This window comes from Dryobates pubescens, chromosome 5 (assembly GCF_014839835.1).
Source record: "Dryobates pubescens isolate bDryPub1 chromosome 5, bDryPub1.pri, whole genome shotgun sequence".
Classification (NCBI taxonomy): Eukaryota; Metazoa; Chordata; class Aves; order Piciformes; family Picidae; genus Dryobates; species Dryobates pubescens.
This window is the reverse complement of record NC_071616.1, coordinates 2,753,540-2,779,739: the sequence shown is the minus strand read 5'-3', so window position 1 is coordinate 2,779,739 and position 26,200 is coordinate 2,753,540. Positions and strand designations below refer to the sequence as shown.

The following is a 26,200-nucleotide window of genomic DNA, read 5'->3' as shown; positions in this document are numbered from 1 at the left end:
AGCCCCAAAACCGAACCCCGAATCCGAGGTGGAGTTTCACCAGTACCCAAAAAAGGGCACAACCCGCTGCCAGTGGCAGCTCAGAGCCGGTACCCACGGTGGCCCCCGCTCCATGGGTCCCGCCGGGGCAGGACGGGCCGGGTCGGCAGCTGCGGTGGGACGCCCCAGGGCTGAACTGTGCCGGTGGCAGGTTCCGTGGTTGCCGGGGGCGTGGGGGGGAGGGGGGGTGTCCCTCCAGCCCTGCCCGGGCCAAGGCGCAGGCGCCACGGGGCAGGGGGGGATCTGGGGGACAGATTCGGGCGTGAGGCGGAGCCTGAGCATTTTATGAATGGGCTCATATGACGTCAGCAGGGGCGGGCAGAGAGGACCCAACATTCACCAATGCCGATACACCTCTCAGTTTCTCAGCCAACGATAGCGCGGCCTTCGGGTGACGGCCACCCCTTGCGACCAATGGCGGCGGGCGCGCGGTGCCGACCACGTGGGGCGCAGGCCGCAAGTAGTACGGGGGCGTGTGGCCGCGCGCCGCCTGCCCCCCTCCCTCCCGGCCTGGTGCGGCCGCGAGGCCCGGGGGCGGGCGGGGCCCCCGCGCGTTGCCTGGCAACGGGGTGATTGAACCTCCTCTCAGCCAATGGCGACGCGGCGGGGGCGGGCGCCGTGACGGCTGCGGGCCGGCGGTGGCCGGGAGGGCTCAGTCCGGCCGCGGCCGCCTCCGCAGCATGGTGGGTCCTGCCGTGCTCCCGGCCGCCGGCCTCCTCTACTGGGTGGGTGCCCTGGGCGCCGTCTACGTGGCGGCGCTGACCTCCTACCGCCTTCTGACCGGTGTCCGTCTCTGGTTTCTGGGTAGTGGCAAAACCGCCGTGGGACCGGCCCTGGGCGCCTGGGCAGGTGAGTGCGCGTCCCGCGCGGCCGCCGGCTTTTCTTGCTCCCGTTCGTCCTCCGGTGCCCGGCGGGGAGCGAGGCGGGCAGGGCGCGGCGTGGGAACCGAAGCGGAGCGGCTGAGTGGGTGTCTGCCTCCCCCGGACGGCGGCTGAGGGGGTACGGGGGTGTTGCGACTCTGCCGGGCGCGTCCCCGCCGCCCCGGGCTTGGGCCGCCCCGGTCGGAGCGGGCCTGAGCAAGGGGACCGCGGGCGGTGTGAACTTCGGCCCGCTGCCGGCAGAGCGGGGGTGGCGGGGAGCGGAGCGGCTCTGCCGGGCGGGCGGTGCGCGGCCGCCCCCTCGGTGCTGGCGCTGGCGGGTGGCTCCGAGCGCCGGCCTCGCACCTCATCGCTGACGTCACGCCCGCCCCGCCGCCCCCGGAGGAGCGGAGCGGAGCTGTTCCTCCCCCCCTCTTCCCCAGTCTCGGTCCGGCTCCCGGCGTGGTTGGGGCTGCCGGGACCCCGTTACCGGCCAGCCCGGGAGCAGGTGGAGCGGAGTGTGTGGCTTTCTCGGAGCCCAGTCGCGGGGGTGCTGTGGCCGTTGCCGAGCGCTCGGGCGTGCGGGGGCAGAGCGGGGAACGGCGGAGCCGTGGGACACCCACCCCGGCAGCCCAGGCGGCGCGGAGCGGCCCGCCGGGAGCAGCGGGACAAAGAGGGGAAGGATGGGCCCGGGCTGCCGGCAGCGAGACCAGCGGCGGGGGGCTGTAGCAGGGAGCCGGCATCCCGGGATGCGGGAGCGCGGTGGAAGTTTAGCAGATGGAGCTGGCGGGTGAAAAACTGGACGTGAGCCGGCACCCTGCGCTCCCAGCCCCGCCTGGGTCCAGCATGGGCAGAAGCGGTAGGGAGGGGATTCTGCCCTTCTGCTCTGCTGAGACACCCCCCTCTGCAGTGTTGGGGCAGCTCTGGAATCCTCAGCACAGACAGGGACCTGTTGGAGCAGGGAGAGAGCGATGCTGGGAGGGCTGGAAGCCCTCTGCTGTGAGACAGGCGAAGAGAGTTGGAGCTCACCCTGGAGAAGGCTCCAGGGAGACCTTCTGGTGGCCTTTCAGTGGTTCAAGAGACTGATCAAAAAGCTGGGGACAGACTGTTGAGCAGAGCCTGATGTGACAGGACAAGGAGGGATGGTTTGAACTCAAAGAGGGAGATTGAGGCTGGAGAGATGGAAGGAATTATTTCCAGTGAAGGTGATGAGGCTCTATCCCACGTTGCCCAGAGAGGTGGTAGAAGCCCCTTGCCTGTAACTCTCGAGGTGAGGTGGTTGGGGGCTGTGAGCAACCTGCTCCAGTTGCAGATGTCCCTGCCGACTGCAGGGGGGTTGGGCTGGATGACCTTGAAAGGTCTCTTCTCACCCGAAGCAGCCCGTGGTATCAGCAGGGAGCTGTCAGAGCTTAGGCTGTGCTTTTCCTCCCCCTTTCATTTCCCCAAGCTCCAGCCACAGGCTGGGCAGGGAGCATCTCTTCCACCTTTCTCTGAAACTGCTGTGGTGGTTTCTAGGTAGTGATGAGGAACTGGAAAGAGCTTCTCTGCCTGTCTTAACCCATCAGGCCAAGAGAGCTGTGAAATCCATTCCTGGCAGGAGGAGAGGGAAGAGAAAGTGCCTTCTGTGGCTGGGAATGGAGCAGGTGTGGGCCATAAGAGCAACTGCAGCCGGTGCAAACTGTGGGTTGGAGGTGATGGTTTAGAAGGCTGCAGAAGGTGGGAGGGAGGGCATCAGGGGCTTTGACTCTGCAGCTGCTTCTCCACGGTGAGGCTGTAGTAACAGCAGCCCCAGGAGGAGCTGGTTTGTAGGCTGGGTGGATGTGGCTTTCCAGAGGCCCTCCAGCAGCCAGCACACAGCTTTGTTGAAGGGGTGGTTGAGCAACTGAGCCTCTGCTGTGGGAGGCAGCAGGAAAGCAGCAATGCTGCTAGGAGCACAGGAGGAGTCCCGGAGGGTGCTGGGGCTGTGGCATGCATGGGCTTGAAATGTGGCCACAGGGCTTGGGGCAAGTTGCAGCATTGCCTGCAGAATGAGCAAGGCTGGGAGAGACCTCCAAGGCCAGCCAGTCCAACCTTCTACCCAACACCTCAGGACCACCAGGCTCTGTCCTCAAGAGCCACATCTGCTGTAAGAGGGAGTCCAACCGTCAGCCCAGCCCCACCATGGCCACCAAACCACAGCCCACAGAGCCATGGCCACGTGTTTCTGGAGCACCTCCAGGCATGGGGACTCCATCAGCTCCCTGGGCAGCCTCTGCCAGGCCCTGACCACTCTTGCAGTGCAGGAAGGTTTTCCTGAGCCAACCTAAGCTTCTCCTGGAGCAGTTTAAGGCCATTGCACCTTGTCCCATTTTTAGTGGAGAGAAGAGGTCAACACTGGCCTTGCCACAGCCTCCTCTCAGGGAGCTAATCACAGAAGGTCAGGGGCTGGAAGGGACCTCGAGAGATCATCCAGCCCAGCCCCTCCTGCCAGAGCAGGTCACACAGGAACCCATCCAGGCAGGCCTTGAATATCTCCAGAGAGGGAGACTCCACAGCCCCCTGGGCAGCCTGTGCCAGGGCTCTCTCACCCTCACAGGGAACTCATGATGCAGGCTCAGGGGCTTCTCCTAGAGAAGTGCCACATCTGTTAAAGATGTGGTGGCACAGGTGGCCTGAAGCCTCTCTGGTTTCCTCATGTTGGCTTTGGACACATCACTGCATTATCAGTGGCCTGTGCTGCTGCATCACAGAAGTCCTGGTGGCTGCTTCCCCCTGCTTCTCAGGGTTTCAAACACAGGAGCTTGTAGTGCTTGAGCCAATCACCAGCTTGTCAGCTGGAATCACAAACCACAGCCAGCAGATCTTGTCTTGCTCACATCACAGGATCACAGGGTTGAAAGGGACCTCCAGAGGTCATCCAGTCCATCCCCCTGGCAGAGCAGGAGAATAGAATCCAGCACAGGTCACACAGGAACACATTCAGATGAGTCTTGAAAGTCTCCAGAGAAGGAGACTCCACCACCTCTCTGGGCAGCCTGCTCCAGGCCTCCAGCACCCTCACTACAAAGAATTTTCTCCTCCTGTTCAGATGGAACCTCCTGGGTTCCAGTTTGTGCCCCTTGTCCTGTCCCTGGGCACCACTGAGCAGAGCCTGGCCCCAGCCTCTTGCCCCCCACAGCTCCTTCAGCTCTTGCTGAGCATTGCTCAGCTCTCCTCTGGGGCTGCTCTTCTGCAGGCTCTCAGCCCCAGGGCTCTCAGCCTTTGCTCCTCACAGAGCTGCTCCAGGCCCCTCAGCACCTCTGTAGCCTCCACTGGAGTTCTTTGTCACCTTGAGGATTAATGAACATCATGCTGTAGGGGAAAGTGCATCCCCTCCTCTGCTGGTCCTCTTCTGGGTTTGATGCCAGCTGGCTGCTGTCACTCCTGGGTCCATGCATCCTTTCTACTTCACAACTCTACAGAAGCTGGAAGGCCCTTCAGACCCTTTGCAAAAGGCTCCTCAGTGCTCTTCAACTCTCCTTGTGGATCAGAAGTCATAGAATCATAGAATCAATAAGGTTGGAAGAGACCTCAGAGATCATCAAGTCCAACCTCTCACCCAACACCTCCTGGCAACTAACCCATGGCTCCAAGTGCAACATCCAGTCCCCTCTTGAACACCTCCAGGGATGGGGACTCCACCACCTCCCTGGGCAGCACATCCCAAGGGCCAATCTCTCTGTCTGGGAAGAACTTTCTCCTCACCTCCAGCCTAAACCTCCCCTGGCACAGCTTCAGACTGTGTCCTCTTGTTCTGGTGCTGGGGGCCTGGGAGAAGAGACCAACCCCCACCTGGCTACAACCTCCCTTCAGGGAGTTGGAGAGAGCAAGAAGGTCTCCCCTGAGCCTCCTCTTCTCCAGGCTAAGCAACCCCAGCTCCCTCAGCCTCTCCTCCCAGGGCTGTGCTCCAGACCCCTCCCCAGCCTTGTTGCCCTTCTCTGGACACCTTCAGGCTCTCTTCTTGCTTTCTCAGTGGGGTTTTGGTTGCATGAAGTGCAGCTGCTGCTGCCTGTGCTCTAAGTTGCTGGCATTTAGGATGGGATGTGAGGAGGAGGAGGAGGAGGAACACCACCCATGTCACCCAGTGTTGGGTGTCTGCCCCTGGGCACAGCAGCAGTGTGGACAGAAGGTGGTTTTCCTGTGCTGACTCTCAGCTGTGGAGGTCCAGGTGCAGCCTTTCTGGCTTTCCTTGCCCAGCACTCACATCTGACTTGGTTTTGGCTGCAGCAGTGCAGGTTGGGTGGAGGTTTTTCTTGGCCTGGGGTTTCTGTGTGCATCCTGAGAGGATCAGAGAATCCTGCAAGTGCTTTGGTTGGAAAAGACCTCCAAGATCATCAAGTCCAAACATCAACCCAAGACCACCTGAAGGGGGCTACAAGAAGGCTGCAGAGGGACTGTTGGCAAAGGCCTGCAGGGACAGGCCCAGGGGCAATGGTTTGAAATGAGAGCAGAGCAGAGTGAGATTGGATGTGAGCAACCAGTTCTGCACCAGGAGGCTGCTGGGACAATGCATCAGGTTGCCCAGGGAGGTAGTTGAGGCTCCATCCCTGGAGATATCCCAGCTCAGGCTTGAGAATGCTCTGAGCACCCTGCTCTAGTTGAGAATGTCCTGGCTGACTGCAAGAAACTTGGACTAGGTGAGCTTTGGAGGTCCCTTCCAACTCAAACCATTCTATGACAACTAAACCACATCCCACAGTGCCATGGGCACAGGTTTCTTGAACCCCTCCAGGGATGGGGACTCCACCACCTCCCTGGGCAGCCTCTGCCAGTCCCTGGTCACTCTTGCAGCAAGGAAATCGTTCCTCATCTCCAACCTACCCCTCCCCTGGCACAATTTCAGGCCATTTCCTCTCATCCTACCACCTGGTAGCAGGAAGAAGAGACCAACCCCCACCTCACTGCACCCTCCTTTCAGGGAGCTGCAGAGAGCAACCTCTTCTCCAGGCCAAACAGCCCCAGTTCCATCAGCCACTCCTCACCAGAGCTGTTCCCCAGACCCTTCAGCATCTTTCTTGCCCTGCTCTGGACACACAGGACACAGTGCACCGAGTGCAGCTCTGCCATGCCTCAGGAGCTGGTAGGCAAAGGTAGGGCTCAGAGCTGCCTTGCTTGGAGAGCAGCTTAGCCACACGAAGCACAGCCTTGGGAGCAGCCAAGTGCCGAGGAGCCTGGACCCCCCTGAGACGCGGTTGTTGCCCTGCTTTCCCCTGAGCAAGGCAGGGCTGTTGGCACTGCTGGTAGCTGTGATCCATGATGGTGTTTCCCTTGGGTGGGCTCAGAGTGTCCTCTTCTCCTGGTGCTGTGGCAGGCAGCCACTTTGCTTCCCTGCCATTGACAGCTGGGTGTGTTGTGGAGCAGGGAGCTGTCTGCTGCTGTCGCAGCTCCCGCTTGGAGCTCTGCCTTCTCTCCGCTTTGGGAAGCTGCCTCTTGCTCTGGCAAACATGGAATGGCTTCTCCCTTTCCCCTCCCCCCACCTTTATTTCACCCCTTCCCTTTATTACTTTGAAATGAAGACAAAATCCTGTGGTGGTTGGGGCTGGGCAGGACAGCCCAGCACCACCGTAGCCACTGAACCACGTCCCACAGTGCTGTGGCCACACAGTGCCAGGACACCCCCAGGGATGGGGACTCCACCACCTCCCTGGGCAGCCTCTGTCAATCTCTGACCACTCTTGAAGTGAGGAAATTCTTTCTTTCTTGATAGCCAACCTAAGCTTCTCCTGGAGCAGTTTAAGGCCATTGCCTCTTGTCCCATTGTAGTTGAGAGACGAGGTCAGTGCTGGCCTTGCTACAGGCTCCTGTCACATAGCTGATCACAGAATGTCAGGGGCTGGAAGGGACCCCAAAAGCTCATCCAGCCCAGCCCCCTGCCAGAGCAGGAGCACCTGGAGCAGCTCACACAGGAACACATCCAGGGGGGGTTGGAATATCCCCAGAGAGGGAGACTCCACAACCCCCCTGGGCAGCCTGCTCCAGGCCTCTATCACCCTCACAGGGGAAAAAATCACCTCCTGTTTCCATGGAGCTTCCTCTGCCTCAGCTTCCACCACTGCCCCTTGGGCTGGCATTGGGCATCCCCCAGCAGAGCCCTTGGGTCATCTTTGTGTCCCTCCTCTGGTCTCTCTCTCTCAGCTCTGTGTCCTCCTTATGCAGGGAACTCCAGAGCTGGCTGTAGCGCTGGAGGAGAGGCCTCTGCACAGCAAAGTGGCAGAGTCCCCTCTTTTGCCCTGCTGGCCACACTCCTCTGGATGCAGCCCAGGACAGGGTTCCAGGTTAGATCTTCTAGGCTGAGAATATATAGGGTGACTCCCAAACTTGCTGACCAGGAACTTGGGCAATAACAAGCTCTGCATCAGATCTTAATGGTGATCAGGTTGCTAAGATGTGATGCTGATGTGAGGAAGAAGAGGTGACCAGCTGGGCTTTGTGCTTGTAGACCTTTTTGAGTTGGGTTTCCTCTGTGAGGTCACACTGCCAGGGGTCCCTGCAAAGCCCAGCTCCCCGGGGAGCTCGTGGCAGGTGAAGTTCTCCATGGCCCATCCTCCTTGGTACATGGAGTTCTTGTGAAGTTCTTTAATCCTAGAAGCATTTAGGCTGGCAAAGATCTTGAAGCTCATCAGGTTCAGCCATCAACCCAGCACTAGCAGATCACCACTGAACCGTGCTCTCAGGATCACATCTCTGTGGCTTTGGGACCCCTCCAGGGCTGGTGACTCCGCTGCTGCCCTGAGCAGCCTACTCCAGGCCTTGAGAAGCCTTTCAGGGAAGAAATAGTTCCTCATGTCCAACCCAGACCTTCCCTGCTACAACTTGAGGTCATTGCCTCTTATCCTATCACTTGCTACCTGGTAAGAGAGCCCAAGCCTCACCTGGCTCCAGCTTCTGTTCAGGGAGCTGTAGAGAGCAAGGAGGTCTCCCCTCAGCCTCCTCCACACTAACCCCCCCCCAGCTCCCTCAGCTGCTCCTCCCCAGCCCTGTGCTCCAGACCCTTCCCCACCTTCACTGCTCTTCTGTGGCCCTGCTGCAGCACCTCCCCATCCTTGTTGGAGTGGGAAGTGAGTCAGATGGTTAATGACAGCCTGAAACCTCCACAGACAGGGTATGCACCCCAGCACTGACCTGGTGGGAGCCTGTTGGTGTCACTGAGAAGTTCTGACAAGCAAGGGGATTTCTCCTGCTCCTCAGCACCAAGTCCCTTGGTGTGTTTGCCACAGCTGAGGGCCAGCCCACACAGCTCAGCTGAGGACACTCTTGCTCTGCAGGTGCTCAGGCAGTGTGCAATGAGAGCTGCCAGGCCGGGTCACAAACCACTGCTGCAGATCAGAGCATCCAGCCTGGTGCTGGGGGTGAAGGAGGATTAGTTAGCACTGCTCTGCTGGGACCACACCTGGAGTGCTGGGGACAGATATGGACCCTTCAGTACAGGCCTCAGCAGTGCTGGCAGGGCTGGAAGCCCTCTGCTGTGAGGCCAGGCTGGGAGAGCTGGGGCTGTGCAGCCTGGGGAGGAGAAGGCTGCAGGGAGACCTTGCTATGGTTTTGTTGCCTTTCTTCTTTTTGGTGGCTTCTTTCAGGTGTTTCCCTTTGCACATGTGGTTATTACCAGCTCAGTAGGACTCCTCAGCCCTTGTTGCCTTGAGCTGGTCTCCTTCCACTCTGTGGTCAGAAGAGGAGAGGAAGGGAGAGCAAATGCTTGGAGCCCAGCATTCCAATGTCCTGTCTCTGCTGACAGGCTTCAACCCTCCACTTCTGGCTTGCTGAGAGTTAATGTGGCTGTGTGGGCACCACCAAGCTCAGCAGCAGCCAGGCTCAGCAGCTCCAGCTCTGAAGCTTGATTCACTGTGAGCACTTCCATTCTCCTGGGGTCCTTTTCCAGGGATGATTCTCAGGTCTGTGTGTGAGGTTTTTTTTTCCTTTCCCAAGTGAAATTGGGGGTGGAAAGGTTCTTGGGTTAAGTTGGATGTGGATGTGTAGGGTCTCTGCTGTGTTTCACTGCAGGGACAGGGAGGCATGTGAAGGAGACTTCAAAGCTGGTCTCTCCAGCTCCAAGAAGCAAGGGAGTGAAGGACAGATGCTTCTTGCATTAATGTGGAAGGAAAACTTGTTGCTGCTGAACAGCATGAGAGGGAAATTCTGAGACCCTGACAAGCAAGGAGGGCTAAGCAGCTGTGGTGTCTTAAGGTCTTCTGTGGGAGTGAGGAACACAGAAGTGTCTCCAGTAAAGAAGCCCAGATGGAACTGGAATGTTGTGCCCAGTGCTGGGCTCCCCAGCTCGAGGGAGACAGGGAACCACTGGGAGAGTCCAGCAGAGGCTACAGAGGTGCTGAGGGGCCTGGAGCAGCTCTGGGAGGAGCAAAGGCTGAGAGCCCTGGGGCTGAGAGCCTGCAGAAGAGCAGCCCCAGAGGGGAGCTGAGCAATGCTCAGCAAGAGCTGAAGGAGCTGTGGGGGACAAGAGGCTGGGGCCAGGCTCTGGTCAGTGGTGCCCAGGGACAGGCCAAGGGGCAGTGGGCACAAAGTGGAACCCAGGAGGTTCCATCTGAACAGGAGGAGAAACTTCTTTGTTGTGAGGGTGCTGGAAGCCTGGAGCAGGCTGCCCAGAGAGGTTGTGGAGTCTCCTGGTGTGGAGAGCTTCCAACCCCCCCTGGCCATTGTGCTCCTGGGCAAGCTGCTGTGGGTGCCCTGCTTTGGCAGGGGCTTGGACTGGGTGAGCTCCAGAGGCGTCTTCCACCCCCTCCATGCTGGGATTCTGTAACTGCCTTGGGTCTTAGAGCTTGTTGGGTCAATGTGCTCCTGTATAAGGAACAAGGCTGCTAGGAGGAGGTCCTGGGGCTGTGAAGATAAAGCTGGGCTTAAGGTTTGGGGCAAACTGCTGGAGGTGTTCAAGGCTGGTTTGGACGAGGCCTTGAGCAGCCTGGTCTAGTGGGGGGTGTCCCTGCTGGGTGGGTGGAACTAGATGGTCTGTAAGGTCCCTTCCAACCCCTTCTGTGATTCTGCAAGTTTGCCTCTGGGGAGGTGGGGGTTGGGAGGTGGGTGATCCAGTGCCAGGCTTGGCTCCACGAAGCTTTTCATCCTGTATCCACAGGGGGTGGGCCAGCAAGCTCTGCAACTGGAGGGTGGATGCTTGGAAGATCTCTTCCCTAATTATTCAAACAGAAATGCCAAGTGTGATTCTTTTGGCTTGTGTGTGACACAAATGTGGGTGAAGCATCTTGTGTTGGGCTGGCACAGTTTAATCACTTGCCTAATTAGGAGTTAGGGTTGCTGCTTGTAGCTTCAGATGACTTCTGTTGCTCGTTTCTTGATGGGCTTTGGGGAGCCTGGGTTTCCAGAGGAGAGCAAAGCACTTCCCTCATCAAATGCATCATTATCTGCTGGCTTCCTTCTCCTGCTACCTTGAATCTGCTGGGTTTCAACTCCTGATTATTTAACCTCCCTGTGTTTTGGTGACACCCAAAGTCCTGGGTTGTAGAGTTTTGAAAGAAACCTTTTGTGCTGCAGCTGTGAAAATTGGAGGTGAGAGGTACAGGAGCTGAGCATCAGGGAAAAGGGTTCCTCTCCTTTAGTTTCTTCTGAGTCTTCATCTCTTTCTAGCACAGAGTTGCAGAATGCATCCACTTGGAAGGGACCCTTGAAGGCCACCTAGGCTGAGCCCTCCTGCAGCCAGCAGGGGCATCTCCCCCTAGATCAGGTTGCTCAGAGCCCCATCGTGTCTGCAGGGATGGGGCCTCAGCCACAACCCTGGGCAGTTTTTGTCACCTTCCAGCTGTATCCTGGGCTGCAGCCAGAGGAGTGTGGCCAGCAGGGCAGCAGAGGGGATTCTGCCCCTTGGCTCTGCTCTGCTCAGACCTCACCTCCAGTGCTGGTGTCCCCATTATAAGGACAACACAGAGGTGTTGGAGCGAGTCCAGAGGAGGCCACAAAGGTGATCCAAGGGCTGGAGCAGCTCTGCTGTGAGCACAGGCTGAGGGAGCTGGGGAGGAGCCTTAGAGCTGCCTTCCAGGAGCTGAAAGGACCCTGCAGGAAGGCTGCAGAGAGGCTTTTCCTGAAGGTGTCTGGAGACAGGACAAGGGGGAATGGTTTGAAGCTGAGGGAGAGCAGGGTTAGAGTGGGGCTTAGGGAGAAGCTCTTCAGTACAAGGGTAGTGAGACACTGGAGCAGGCAGCCCAGGGAGGCTGTGGATGCCTCCTCCCTGGGGGTGTTTAAGGCCAGGTTGGATGAGGCCATGTTTGACCAAGGGTAGTTGAGAGGTGTCCCTGCCCATAGCAGGGAGGTTGGATCAGCTGACCTCTGAAGTCTTTTCCAGCCCAAGCCATTCTGTGGTTCCCTGCTGCTTCACTTGTTTCTCCCCTGCCTCAGCTGGCTGTCTCAGAGAGGCTGGGAAGGACCTGTGTGGTTCAGGCTGAGGCATGGTCAGTGTCCCTGCCCATGGCAGGTGGGGTTGGAGCTGGATGACCCTTCCAGCCCTAACAATTCTATGATTCTCTGTGCCACACTTGCTGTCTGCTTGGCTGTCCAAGATTGATTTTTGGCTGCTTGGCTTTTTTCCATCTGTTTTTTGTTATCTCCTTCCTATTCTCCTAAGTAATTGTGAGCTGTGGTGTCCTGGGAGGGTCAGCTGCACTCCCACTTCTTGAGGAAGAGCTCCATCCATACTCAGTGGACAAGGCAGAGCAGGAGGTGAGGAGCTCAGCTCTAGGACTGCTCATCACAAGGTTTCCTGAAGGGTTCTCATTCCTGTTCAAAGCATGGAAGGGAGAAAAGCTGGGATGGGAGAGGTGGAATGGGCAGTATGGGATCAGCTCAGATTTTACTGCTGAGGCTGAAGAGGTCTCCCTCCAAAGTCTCTAGTCCTCTTCTAGGTGCAGAAGTTTATGGAAGCATGCAAGGGTGTGTGTAGGTGTGGAAGCAGAAGGCACTGAGCTTGGTGTGAGTGCTGCTACCCCATCAACTCCTGCAAGCTACTCTTCCCCATAATCTACTTCACCACTGGATCCTTGTTCCAACAAGTCAGAGTCCTGGCATGGTAGGGGTTGGAAGGGACCTCTGGAGATCATCTAGTCCTGCTTAAAGTCCCCCAGCAGCTTGTTCAGGGTTGCAGTGGCCAGCTGGGGTTGGAAGCTCTCCAGAGCAGGAGACTCCACAACCTCTGTGGGCAGCAACCAGGCCTCCAGCAGCCTCACACCCAGGATTTCCCTCCTCATGTTCAGTTGGAACTTCTGGGTTGCAGTTTATGCCTGTTGGCCCCTTGTCCAGACACACAGCACCACTGACACAGGAGCTGCCCCCAGAGTCCCAGTCTCACACTCCCTGCCTGTGCCCAGCCTCTCTGCTCCTCCACAGCTCCCCCCTTGCCTCTCTCCTGGAGCCTGTGGTTGACCTTTTTTTTCCATGGGCTTCATCTCCTCTGCTTCCTCCCCAGGAATTCTTAGCCTGCCAGTAAAAAATGTTTGATCCATAAACTTGTTATTCACCAAGAGCCTTCACAAATGGATAGAAGTTTATGTGCCCAGGATTCCTGGTGTCTGAGTCCCATCTGCCAGAGCAGCTTTCCATCTCCAGAGCGTGACTGAGGAGAGGTGATTCAGCACAGCTCACGAGTCAGATCTCTAACAGGAGGCAGAAACAGCAGCCAGGAGGATGCAAAGACAGAGGATCTGCTTGGAAGAAGCCTCTGCCCTGCTGGTATTCCATTCTAAACATCATACAGGATGTCAGACACTGCACTCCCCAGCACAGAGACTTCCCACGGGATCAGAGTTCATCTTTTGTGCCCAGGGGGCCAAGAGGGCCAGGGGCATCCTGGCCTGCAGCAGGAACAGTGTGGCCAGCAGGACTACAGCTGGAATCATCTCTCTGCACTCAGCACTGAGGAAGCTGCACCTCGAATACTGGGCTCAGTTTTGAGCCCCTCCCTCCATGAAGGACATTGAGGGCTGGAGCAGGGCCAGAGAAGGGCAGTGAAGCTGGGGAAGGGTCTGGAGAGCAGGGCTGGGGAGGAGCAGCTGAGGGAGCTGGGGGTGTTTAGCCTGGAGGCTGAGGGGAGACCTTCCCCCAGGCAGCCAGCACCAGAACAAGAGGACACAGTCTCAAGCTGTGCCAGGGGAGGTTCAGGCTGGAGGTGAGGAAGAAATTCTTCCCAGCAAGAGAGACTGGCCCTTGGGATGTGCTGCCCAGGGAGGTGGTGGAGTCCCCATCCTTGGAGGTGTTTAGGAAGAGCCTGGATGAGGCCCTTGGAGCCACGGTGGAGTTGATCAGATGGTGCTGGGTGAGAGGTTGAACTGGATGACCTCAAAGGTCTTTTCCAACCTGGTTAATTCTGTTCTGTTCTATTTGAGCTGAGGGCTTTGAGTGTGGTGGTGTCCATCCCTACCCTCAGGTGTCCTGCATGTCCAAGCCAGGGTTTGGTGTGGCAGAAGGGGAGGTGTGTCCTGCTCAGCATCCAGCTGTGCTGGAAGACATGTCCTGGTACAAACTCATGACCTCTTGCTTTGTCCCAGCAGGCCCAGTTCTGTCCTTGGATTTATGCCAAAGTGTGTGGGGCTCTGCAGCTTTGTGTGGGTTCTCAGGTTCTTATCTAAACCTCCTCCATTTTCTGGCCTGGTTCTTCACCTCTGCTATGGTTTTGCCATTTCTAGCTGAGATTTGGGTCTCCAGTCTCCACCCAGGGCCTCATTTGTGTTGCTGCTGGAGTCAGTTTCCTGCCCCTCTCCAGTGGTGTCCATTTGTAGACTACATCCCATGAGTCATGAGAAGCTGGTGTGCTACAGGCTGGGGTCAGAGTGGCTGAGAGCTGCCAAACAGAGAGGGACCTGGGGGTAGTGGTGGACAGCAGCTGAACACGAGCCAGCAGTGTGCCCAGGGGGCCAAGGTGACCAAGGGCATCCTGGCCTGCATCAGGAGCAGTGTGGCCAGCAGGAGCAGGGAGGTCATTGTGCCCTGTGCTCAGCACTGGTTAGGCCACACCTTGAGTCCTGTGTCCAGTTCTGTGCCCCTCAGGTCAGGAAAGAGGTTGAGCTGCTGGAAGGTGTCCAGAGAAGGGCAACAAAGCTGGGGAGGGGTCTGGAGCACAGCCCTGGGAGGAGAGGCTGAGGGAGCTGGGGTTGCTTAGCCTGGAGAAGAGGAGGCTCAGGGGAGACCTTCTTGCTCTCTGCAACTCCCTGAAGGGAGGTTGTAGCCAGGTGGGGGTTGGTCTCTTCTCCCAGGCAGGCAGCCAGCACCAGAACAAGAGGACACAGTCTCAAGCTGTGCCAGGGAAGGTTCAGGCTGGAGGTGAAGAAGAAATTCTTCCCAGCCAGAGAGATTGGCCCTTGGGATGTGCTGCCCAGGGAGGTGGTGGAGTCCCCATCCCTGGAGGTGTTTAGGAAGAGCCTGGCTGAGGCCCTTGGTGCCATGGTTGAGTTGATCAGATGGTGCTGGGCGATAGGTTGGATTGGATGATCTCTGAGGTCTTTTCCAACCTGGTTAACTCTGTGTTCTGTTTCACATCCTGGCTTCCTGACCTCAGTGTTTGGTGTGAGGGAAGGAGGTGGCAGATGGACAGCTCTGCTCTTGCTGCTTTTCCCCCTCCCTGTGCTGGCACTGGTGCTTGTCTCATTCTGCAGTGATCTGGTTAAGGAATTTGCCCTGCCAAAAATGAATCACTTCTGGCTCATTGTGCTCCCTAGACTGCTTTGCTGTGGGTCAGATGAGTTCCTGTGCTGGTACAGCAGAAGGGGAGCTCAGCAGTATCATGGAACTGTATGTTGAAGAGATAGCTAAGCTTGACTTGCTCCAAGACCAGGCTGCTGCCAGCAGAGTCGCTTCTGCTCCGCTTGCTGGCTGTGAGCTCCGGCTGCTTCCCTGGAGTTGATGCCTGGTGGTGCTGTGGGGTGAGGTCTGCTCTCTGGCATGGCTGGCAGCCATCTCTGTGAGAGTGACCAGCTGTGAGGTCAGCAGTTGGTGAGCAGGTCTGAAGAAGCAGGAAGGAATGGATTTGCTGGGTAAGATTACAGGAGGAGCCTGTTGGCAGTGCTGGTGCTTGGCCTCTTCCTGTTAGGCTCTTCCAAGGTCTTGTTTTGCTTGGTTCTTTGTGGGTGAAGCTGAGTCCTACTTATGCAGTGGTCTGAGTGCTGTGCTCTGTCTCAAGCCCTTATCCTTGGCCAGCTCTCTTTGGCTGTATTCAAAACTGTAGTCAAAACCTGTAGAGAGGTTGGAGCAAGTAACAAATGATAGGAGGAGAGGGCACGGCCTCAAGTTGCAGCTGCAGTGATTTTTAGGCTGGGCAAGAGGAACAATTTCTTCCCCCAAAGGGTTGCCAAGGCCTGGAACAGGCTGCCCAGGGCAGTGGTGGAGTCCCCATCCCTGAAGGGATTGAAGAGCCATCTAGATGTGGTGCTGAGGGCCATGGTGCAGTGGTGAGCTGGCAGTGCTGGGGTGATGGTTGCCCTGGCTGATCCTCAGGGATTCTCCCAGCTGGGGTGATTGGCTGCTCCCCCAATTCTGGCAACCAAGATCACTTTTACAGTGTTTCTGGATGGGGAGGGAGCAAGGTGGGGTGGGGGTGGGGAGGAAGTGTGACAGAAATCTGTTCATCCAGAAGTCCTTTAGACTGAAATCTCTTGGCTTGCAAAGAGTTAGACTTGTTTTTCCTCCCCAAGATGCCAGCTCTGCAGGGCTGTGGTAGGATCTCACCACAGCTGGATTTGTCACTTCTGTGCTGTTGCTGGTTGTGGTTGGAGCAAAGTGAAGAAGTTCTGATCTGGAACATTGCTTTGCCAACACATGAAAACAAATGCCTCTCAGTCCCACTTGGAGAGGGATTTGTAGGAGCACTGCTGGAAGCTTCTGTTTGTTCCTCCATCTGTAAAACTTCCTACATCAACAGGTCCTGGAGAAGATGGGATAGGAGAGCTGCAAGGATGAGATGTCTGAAAGGCAGGAAAGCAGCAAATGGGGGGGGGGGGATGGGTGGGGGGATGGATGGAACGGCAGTGCTGGTGTCCCCATTGCAAGGATGACACAGAGCTGTTGGAGCAAGGCCAGAGGAGGCCACAAAAGATGATCCAAGGGCTGGAGCAGCTCTGCTGTGAGCACAGGCTGAGGGAGCTGGGGCTGTGCAGCCTGGAGAGGAGAAGGCTCTAGGGAGACCTTCCAGTACCTGAAGGGATCCTCCAGGAAGGCTGCAGAGGAACTTTTCATGAAGGTGTTTAGAAACAGGACAAAGGAGAATGGTTTGAAGCTGAGGCAGAGCAGGGTCAGACTGGAGCTGAGGAAGAGGTTCTTCAGTACAAGGCTAGTGAGACACTGGAGCAGGCTGCCCAGGGAGGTTGTGGATTCCCCCTCCCTGGAGGTATTGAAGGCCAGGTTGGATGAGGCCTTGTTTGACCAAGGGTAGTTGGGAGGTGTCCCTTGCCTGTGGCAGAGAGGTTGGAGCGAATGATATCTGAGGTCTCTTCCCACCTAAGCCATTCTATGATTCAAGAGGAGTGCTGTGCCCCAGAGCAGCCAGGCAGGTGGTGGGTGCCCTTCTCTCTTGAGAGCACTGCGTATCTCGACAAAGGCTGTTGCTGGAAATTCCTCTGAGGTTCCCTTTTCCTGAGCTGCAGCTGCTCAGCTTGCTCTGGGTGAGCTGAGAGGAGTCCTGTCCCCACTTGGTTGGGTGGAGGACTAAGTTGAAAGGGCACTGAGACTGTGTTGAGTATCTTGGAAGAAGGTTGTGGTGGCTCTTGAAAGGGGGGGCGCTGTGTTCTTGGTGTAAGTATCCATAGAGGTGTTGAGGACACGATGAAGAGTGCTGTGACAGAGACAGGGCTCAGTGGGACCTGAAATTCCTGTGGAGTGAGGGTTGCCCTGAGACTTGTCCCCTCTGTGGGTGTGCACCATGCTGCCTTGGAGCATTTAGGCAGGAGGTTAAGAAGAAATTCTTTCCAGTGAGGTGGTGAGACACTGGCACAGGCTGCCCAGGGAGGCTGTGGCTGCCTCCTCCCTAGAGGTGTTCAAGGCCAGGCTGGATGAGGCCTTGAGCAGCCTGGGCTGGTGGGAGGGGTCCCTGCCCATGGCAGGGGTTGGAACTGGATGAGCTTTAAGGTCCCTTCCAACCCAACCCATTCTGTGGTTCTGTGCAGGGATGCAGGCATCAAGTTAAATTCAAGCTGTCTGGATGACTGCCTGTGAGAGCCAGCTGGGGAGAGCAGTGTGGCAGGTCAGCACACAAGAGGGGCTCTCAGCTGGCTCACCTTTTCCTCTCTGCTGATGTGGGCTGGGCTGCCAAGAAAGTGCTGGTAGCCCTGGGCCAGCCTGCTGGAAGCTAAGGCTCTCTGGAAGCGCCAGTTGCTGCCCTTGGCCATGGATGCAATGCTGGGTATGAGCTGGCAATGCGTGCTTAGCACACACAGAGACTTCTTGCAGGGAGGGGATCCTGCCCCTCTGCTCTGCTGAGACCCTCCTGCAGCGCTGGGGCAGCTCTGGGGTCCTCAGCACAGCCAGGGACCTGTTGGAGCAGGGCCAGGGGAGGCCACAGCAGTGCTGGCAGGGCTGGAAGCCCTCTGCTGGGAGGTCAGGCTGGGAGAGCTGGGGCTGTGCAGCCTGGAGAGGAGGAGGCTGCAGGGAGAGCTCCTGGGGGCCTTGCAGTGCTTGGAGAGGCTGAGCAGAGAGCTGGGGACAGAGTGCTGGGCAGGGCCTGATGTGAGAGGACAAGGGGGGATGGTTTGAACTGAAAGAGAGAGAGGTTCACACTGGAGAGAAGGAAGAAATTTGTTACAGCGAGGATGGTGAGACCTGGCTGAGGTTGCCCAGAGTGGTGGTAGATGGCTGGAACCATCCCAGCTGAGGGCGTTTGTGGCTCTGGCTCACCTGCTCCTAGCTGCAGCTGTCCCTGCTGCCTGCAGGGATGTGGGACCAGACGGCTTTGAAAGGTCCCTGCCCACACCACCCCTTCTGTGGTTCTGTGCCTACAAGGTGCTGCTCATGCCTCTGGACCCAGAGCCTCAGGCCAGGCTTCCAGCGGAGCTGTAGCTGCCCTGTGGCTGAGGGGCTTCCGTGGGCCAGCCGGACTGGGAGGGGCGGGGGTGTCAGCAGATGGCCTCACCGCGCAGGGGATCGCCCCCCTCTGTCCCTGGGTCCCCCCCTGCCTCCCTGGGTCCCCTCTGTGTCCCTGTGCTGCTCTCCCTCGTCCCCGCCTCACCGCGGCACCGCAGCGCCCTCTGCCGGCCCGTCCGGCACAGCGCCGTGCCGCTGTTCGCTGGCGCTGGGTCGCAGCCGGTGCCGCTCCGCTCCCCTCCTCTCCTCTCCTCTCGGCGGGAGCCGGCTTCGCCTCCCGCTGTCTCTGGTGGGGGGATGCGGTGTGGTATAAAGCCCGTCCCGCTCCCTACGGGTGGGGATCTCCCCGGCGGGGAAAGGTCGCCCCCGCCAAGAGTTAACGCCGCCTCACCTCAGCCGCCCCGGCCGCGGCGGGCGGGGAGCAGGGAGGAGGAGAAGCGCCGCAGTGACGGCGGCTCCCGCGCCCGTTACCTAACCGGTGACATAACGCGCTCCCTCCGCTCCGCTTACGAAATGCCCGGGGCAGGCAGGCAGGCAGACCCTGCAGGGCCGGTCCCTCCTCCCCGCGCTCCCGGTACTCCCGGGGGGGCACCCGGTCCCTCCGGGCTGGCCGCGGAGGGTGAGGAGTTCTCCCCAAGTTTCACCGGCGGCTTGGCAGAGGTGAAGGGGAAGGGCTGAGCCCTTCAACCGCTCTGGGACCGGCCAGCCCGAGCCCTGCCTGGGTGGCACCGAGCTGGGGGGTGGCGGGGGGGGGGTCCCCTGCCACGCCAGGGGCCGAGAGAGCAGGGACTGCGCCAGCCCCTGCCCGCGGGGGCTGCCCTGCCGTGCGGTGCGAGAAGAAAGTGCGCGGAATCCAGATTAAGGGAGCCTCCAGGTGAACCTCGCTTCCCTGGGAAATCTGGGGAGTTTTCCACTGGGGAAATCTGGGGAGTTTTCCACTGGGAAAATCCTGCGAAGTTTGCAAAGGCTCCGAGCGAAGCACAGAAGGCGTCAGCGTCTGTTGGGTTATTTAGGGGCTGGGCAGGGAGAGGGCAGCCCTTGCCGGAGCTGTTCCTTCAATCCCTAACGCAAACACCTATGGCAAAACCCCGGGGCTGGTGGAAATCGACCCAGGGGTGTTCCAAAGGGCTTTAGCATCGAGGAAGTCTCCCTGATGCTTGGTTTTAATTTATCCGAGGGCATTTCTCATGAGACAGCCTTTGAAATTGATTAACTTGGGTGTCTTAACATCTTCCCCCCGCCCCTCGGATAGAAATAATTAAAGCAAATGTAATTAAGAGTGTGGGATGGAAGGGGACTTCCGTGGCACAGTAATTACCAAATGGTCCCATTTGGAACTGAAACGAGATCTATATGTGTTGGGGTTTTTCAGGCTTAAAGACGCAGGCAGCTCTTCAGCCGGGCTGGGTTTGAGCGCTGCGTCGTTGCCGTTCAGCTCCGAGCCAGCCCTTCCTTTCTCTTTTTGTTATGAATGGTAGGTTTTCCCTCGGCGGAGGAGATTCTTCTCCTCCATTCTTGCCTCGGATCTGTGGGCTAGAGGGTGCTGCTGAGCGCTCTCCAAACCTTCCCGAGGATGCAGAGAAGGACGTTTCTTTTCCTGTGAAAGGTGTGGTTTCAGCTTGGCAAAGCTGCCCTTCCAGGAGCTGCAGTGCACAAAACCTGACTGATAGGATTGCTTCTCGGTTTAGCCCAAGTTGCACTTGCCTGTCAGCTTCTGGTGTGTGGATTCAGGAGTATAATGCAGGCTTTAAATAAAAAAAGCTGTTGCATAGTACCTCACACGTTGGGTTTGGAAGTTTCATGGCTTTTCAGCAACTTCAGCTTTGCCTCTTTCCATAGGAACCCTCTTGCCCCCTCTTTAATATAGGTGACTCCTAAAGACTCCAGAGATCTAACTGGGGGTTGCCTTCATAACATGGCAGCAGCTCTGGGGAGGACTTGCCAGCTCTCCTCCCTGCTTGTCTTTGCATCTTTTTAACAGCACATTTCCTGCTCAATATACTCCTGAAACCACCCTTGTCTCTCAGAAGCTCTTTCCAGTTTATAGTATCATAGTCAGGGTTGGAAGGGACCACAAGCATCAGCCAGTTCCAACCCCCCTGCCATGGGCAGGGACACCCCACACTAGATCAGGCTGCCCAGAGCCTCATCCAGCCTGGGCTTAAACACCTCCAGGGATGGGGCCCAAGAGGACTCTGCTCTCAGCAGAAAGAATGCCCTCATTTAGTGTGAGAGGTTGTCACAGGTTTTAGAGCCATTCCTGGCACAGCATCATCCTGCTCAACGGCTTGTCATGTGGAGTGCCCACAGTCATGCTGGCACCTTCTAGAGGGGGTGCCCAGAGGGGTGTGCTCTTCTCTTCCCCAGAATGCTGCTTTAGAAGTTGGCTCAAGCAAGATTGCTTGGATGCTTCATTGTAAGCCAGTGGGGTCCTGGGTAGCAACAGGCAGCTTGAGTGGTCTAGCCCATCTTTTGTGGTACTTGAAGACTGGAGTGAGGTGAAATGTTGGCTCTTTCAGTTTGGTGAGAAGAGAGGCAGGACCTTCTACTACAGTGCACAATAATGTCTCTGAAAGAGGCAGATTCCTCTTCTTTCTTGATGTCTATGACTTTCAGAAGCCATCTAGGCTAATTAATGTGCTAAACCTTTCCACTCTATTACCTAATTTAAGTGCTGGAGGCCACAGTGGTCACATAAGTTTCAGTTCACTTTTGCCCTAGAGAAGCCACACACAGCTGTACGAAGGATATAGGTTGACCTGCTTGCTTGAGGCTCTGACTGCAGTCCCACAGCAGCTCTGCAGTCCCACAGCTCTGCCACCTCACAGGAGGAGCGGAGGGCAGCAGCTCTCTCAGGCTCTCATGATTCTGGTGAGTGTTCCTCACCCCTCCACCTGACACAATTCATGTTGCTGCCCTGCTTGTCCTTTGTCTCAGTGAGACCGCTGGGAGCTGGTTCTGGGGGCTGGCCCCATCTCCAGGCTTGTCATTGCTCCTGAGCCAGCTGATCTCGTTGAAAATGCCCCTGCTCCCTGCAAGGAGGCTGGACTAGCTGACCTTTGAAAAAGTCCATTCCAGCCCAAAGCACGCTGTGAGTCTGTGGGGGCAGGAGTGGAGCAGATGTACTCGCTCTTCCTGCTTTACATAAAGGATCTGAGCTTGCTTTCCCTGGTTGTCCTCCTCCTGCTGCCTTCACAGAGCTGCTGTGTGAAATCCTCCTTGTGATGCTGGTGTGGAGGCTTCAGGTCTGGAAGTCTCTGTGCTTCAAATTCCTGACGTGGAAGCAGGTTTGGGCATGAGTCTTGTTGCCACTTCAGCTGTTCTGCAGTGTCCTTCTTTTCATACCTCAGTGTCCCTAGAGCAAGCACTAACTTCTCAGTGTACAGCTTTGTTTTAGTCTTGCTTCGAGCCAAAATGAATAAAATATCACTGGGTGTCTTCCTGCCTTGATTTCTGTTCTAATTCTGAGCAGGCAGGATCTCCAGGAGAGTTTTAATTCCCTCTTCTCCGGCTCCTGAATGGAATCTCTCCAAGACTTGCATCTGGGTTGCTTTTTTCCCTTCCTCCCCAGCCAGCCTGCAGATGCTACAAAGTTCTACCTCCACTGGCTTCCCCACGCTTCTGTTGGAGGGGGAGGAAGTCAATAGATTGTGTGGGTGGTGGGAAGGCAGAACTCAACTAGTAGAAAAAGTAGTAGTAGAAGCTAGTAAAGGGTTTCCAAGCTCTTTTTCTTTCTTGTGTGGTGCATGCCATCATGAGAGCTCAGGAAGAGGGGGGAAGAGCTTGGAAATACCCTAAAGCAAAGCAAACACTTTGGCCGTGCTCAGATCCGTCCTTACAGCTCCTCAGCTCATTTGTTACATGCTGTAGGAGCTGAGGGTGTAGAACTTCAAACAGGTATTGATGCTCCTCAAGCTGACTTGCAGGCTCTGCAGGCTGGCCTGGGAGGAAGGAGAGATGGGAAAGGACCCTTGCTCCAGTTAGGCTTTGTTTGATGGTTGCTTTAAAACAAACAGTCTAAGTCTGGAACTTAATCTGGATATTAATGCAGGGTTTAAGCACATTGTCAAAGGTTTGGAAATACAAACCCAAACCAAATCTGAGTTGCTTCATGCAAGAGAGTTCGTCCTGAGCCCTAAATGCTGGCTCTGAACCTCCTGGGATCCACTTGGTGCCCTTTGCCCCTTGTCCTGTCTCTGGACACCACTGAAGAGTCTCCCTAGACAAGGAGACTCCACCACCTCCCTGGGCAGCCTGCTCCAGGCCTCCAGCACCCTCACAACAAAGAAGTTTCTCCTCCTGTTCAGATGGAACCTCCTGGGTTCCAGTTTGTGCCCACTGCCCCTTGTCCTGTCCCTGGGCACCACTGAGCAGAGCCTGGCCCCAGCCTCTTGTCCCCCACAGCTCCTTCAGCTCTTGCTGAGCATTGCTCAGCTCCCCTCTGGGGCTGCTCCTCTGCAGGCTCTCAGCCCCAGGGCTCTCAGCCTTTGCTCCTCCCAGAGCTGCTCCAGGCCCCTCAGCACTTCCATGGCCCACTGTGGGACTCTCTCCAGTGGTTCCCAGTCTCTCTTAGACTGGGGAGCCCAGAATTGGTCCTGGTACTCCAGATCTGTGGCATGGAGGTCCAGGTGGCTACTGCAGAATGTAAAAGATCCACAGCTCCAACCAGCTGAAAATTCGCTATTCTAGTTTGAAAATAGTTCCCCCAAAAGCCCTGGAACTTCTGAAACTCTTCTCATTTTTAGACTCTTGAAACAGTCACGTAGCAGAGATGTGTCTTAGCAGTTGTCAGTCAGACACATGAACTTTTGAAAAGATCTCCAAGAATGGAAATAGCTTGGGGAAGGCTTTGATGTTCTATTAGCATCTAGAGAACAAGCAGCTGAGCAGCTGAGGGAACTGGGGTGGTTCAGCTTGGAGAAAAGGAGGCTGAGAGAAGACCTCCTCACTCTCTGCAACTCCCTGAAAGGAGCTTGGAGCCAGGTTGGTCTCTTCTCCCCAGTAGCAGGTGACATGATGAGAGGAAATGGCTTCAAGTTGCACCAGGGGAGTTTTAGATGGGACACAAGGAACAATTTCTTCCCTGGAAAGGTTGTCAAGCCCTGGAAGATGTTGCCCAGGGCAGTGGTGGAGTTGCCATCCCTGAAGGGAGTCAAAATGTGTAGACATGGTGCTGAGGGACATGGTTCAGTGGTGCCCTGGCAGTGCTGGGTCCCCATCCCTAGAGCAGTTTCACAGCCATCTAGAGGTGGTGCTGAGGGACATGGTTCAGTGGTGCCCTGGCAGTGCTGGGTCCCCATCCCTAGAGGAGTTTCACAGCCATCTAGAGGTGGTGCTGAGGGACATGGTTCAGTGGTGCCCTGGCAGTGCTGGGTCCCTATCCCTAGAGGAGTTTCACAGTCATCTAGAGGTGGTGCTGAGGGACATGGTTCAGTGGTGCCCTGGCAGTGCTGGGTCCCCATCCCTAGAGGAGTTTCACAGCCATCTAGATGTGGTGCTGAGGGACATGGTTCAGTGGTGCCCTGGCAGTGCTGGGTCCCCATCCCTAGAGCAGTTTCACAGCCATCTAGAGGTAGTGCTGAGGGACATGGTTCAGTGGTGCCCTGGCAGTGCTGGGTCCCCATCCCTAGAGCAGTTTCACAGCCATCTAGAGGTGGTGCTGAGGGACATGGTTCAGTGGTGCCCTGGCAGTGCTGGGTCCCCATCCCTAGAGCAGTTTCACAGCCATCTAGAGGTGGTGCTGAGGGACATGGTTCAGTGGTGCCCTGGCAGTGCTGGGTCCCCATCCCTAGAGCAGTTTCACAGCCATCTAGAGGTGGTGCTGAGGGACATGGTTCAGTGGTGCCCTGGCAGTGCTGGGTCCCCATCCCTAGAGCAGTTTCACAGCCATCTAGAGGTGGTGCTGAGGGACATGGTTCAGTGGTGCCCTGGCAGTGCTGGGGTAATGGTTGGACTTGTTGGAGGTGTTCTCTTCCAGCCTTAATGCTTTGTGGACTTTCCAGAGTCCTCACAGAGGTTCAGGAAGGAAACCAAGCTGCCTTATACCCCGGATTCCCCAGTCAAGAGGTCAGGAGGTCCCTACAGGGCACTGTGTAACTTGGGGTCCCCCCAGTGCGGGGCAGATGTTCTTGCTGGTGGAGCTGTGGTTTTAGCTGTATAATCTGCCTCTTTTCTTGGAAGATCCAGCCTGGAAAAGGGTGACTCCACTGGTGCAGAGAAGGAGAAGGTGCCAATGCAGGGCTTTCTGGGTGTCTGGTAACACTTCTTGCTTTTTTTTTCCCGTGGCTTGAGCTCTTAACTGACAGCTTCTGGGAGAGCCCTTGCAGCTATTGCATCACTTGCCAAAAATAGCCTCTCTACCGCATCAGGCAGCCCGTCTGCAGTCTGCATGGGCTTGAGGAAGGAGTGCTGCTTGGGAGTGAATGATGTGCAGCCTTTCTGCTTCTCAGCAAAGCAAAACCCAGCCTGAATTGAGAGGCAGAACGTGGCAGGAGGGGTTGGCTTGGTTCCGTGTCCCCGGTGGAGCCGGGCGAGAGCAGCGGTGTCCACAGCTCTGTCTGCAGCCTGCTGCTAAAAATAGCCTCTGAAGCTTAGCTGAAAGCACAGTTTGAAGACAGGCAGAAATATTTTCTGAGATTGTAATTGTCCCCTTTCTGGAGGTGTTCAAGGCCAGGTTAGATGAGGCCTTGAGCTACCTGCTCTAGTAGAAGGTGTCCCTGCCCATGGCAGGGGGGTTGGAACTGGATGGTTCCTTTCCAACCTAAAGCGTTCTGTGACTCTGTTAACTGGGGAAGGGGGAAACAGTGGTGGTGTGCAAGCACAAGGGAGGCAACCAGGAGGACATATCCCAAGCTTGCAAGCCTGGACTTTAGGCATGCAGACTTTGATCACTGCAGGGATCTGCTGGCCAAAGTGTCATGGGACAAAGCCCTAGAGGGAAGAGGGGTCCAGGACAGCTGGGCAGTGCTCAGGGATCACTTCCCTGTGCCCAGGAGCAAAGTATGCCCACAAGGAGGGAAGCAGGAAAGAATGCTGGGAGACCTGCCTGGATGAGCAAGGAGCTGCTGGACACCCTGGCACACCAAAAGGAACTCTCCAAGGAGTGAAAGAAAGGACAGCTGGAATGGGGAGATGTAGGGAAGCTTCCTGAACAGCAAGAGACCTTGTTAGAAAAGCCAAAGTTCAGTTAGAATTAATCTAGCCAGGGAGAGCAAGGGGAATAGTAAACATTTCTATAGGTATAGTAATGGTGAAAGGAAGCCCAGCACAGCCTCATGAGGCTCAACAAGACCAAGTGCAAGGTTCTGCAGCTGGCTCAGGGCAATGCCAGGCACTGATACAGGCTGGGCAGGGACTGGCTGGAGAGCAGCCCTGAAGAAAAGGCCTTGGGGGTGCTGGGGGAGGAGAAGCTCAACAGGAGCCAGCAGGGAGCACTTGCAGCCCAGAGAGCCAAGCAGAGCCTGGGCTGCAGCAAGAGAAGTGTGGCCAGCAGGGCCAGGGAGGGGATTCTGCCCCTCTGCTCCACTCTGCTGAGACCATAGCTGGAGCTCTGGGGCCAGCTCTGGAGCCTCTGTGCCAGGAAGGCTCTGGAGGGGCTGGAAGGTGTCCAGAGCAGGGCCAGGAGGAGGAGCAGAGGGCTGGAGCTGCTCTGCTCTGGAGACAGCCTGAGAGAGTTGGGGTTGTGCAGGCTGGAGAGGAGAAGGCTCCCAGGAGACCTCATGGTGGCCTTCCAGGATCTGCAGGGGGCTCCAGGAAAGCTGGGGAGGGACTTCGGAGGGTGTCAGGGAGGGATAGGACTGGGGGGGATGGAGCAGAACTAGAAGTGGGGAGATTGAGATTGGCTGTGAGGAAGAAGTTGTTGCCCATGAGGGTGGTGAGAGCCTGGCACAGGCTGCCCAGGGAGGTGGTGGCAGCCTCCTGCCTGGAGGTGTTTGCAGCCAGGCTGGAGGTGGCTGTGAGCAAGCTGCTGTGGTGTGAGGTGTCCCTGCCCATGGCAGGGGCTGGGACTGGCTGTGCCTTGAGCTCCCTCCCAGCCCTGACAGTTCTCTGATTCTCTTCTGGTGGGTCTCTTACCATTCAGGACTGTTGTGTTTTAAATTGCAGTTGTGCAAAGGAAGCAAAAGTGTAAATGCTGATTTAAATTCTTACTTACAACATTCCCTTCCTCCTGCTCCCCAAAACCCCCCAGATCTCCCTTCCTTGTTGCAGTCTCCTGCAGTGGAGGTGGTGGTTTGGTGGTTGGGTTGGGTTTTTTTTCCCTGCTTCACTTT

At 56.9% G+C, this 26,200-nt stretch overlaps 1 protein-coding gene across 1 annotated transcript in view; it reads left to right on the top strand.

The window, feature by feature from the left end:
- The first annotated feature begins 453 nt into the window (after positions 1-453).
- The window catches only part of HSD17B12 (hydroxysteroid 17-beta dehydrogenase 12), a 109,626-nt gene continuing 83,879 nt past the window's right edge, over positions 454-26,200 (top strand). The window contains 2 exon segments of the mRNA XM_054161416.1: positions 454-712; positions 715-888. Of these exon segments, the coding sequence (XP_054017391.1) occupies positions 454-712; positions 715-888 (433 nt within the window).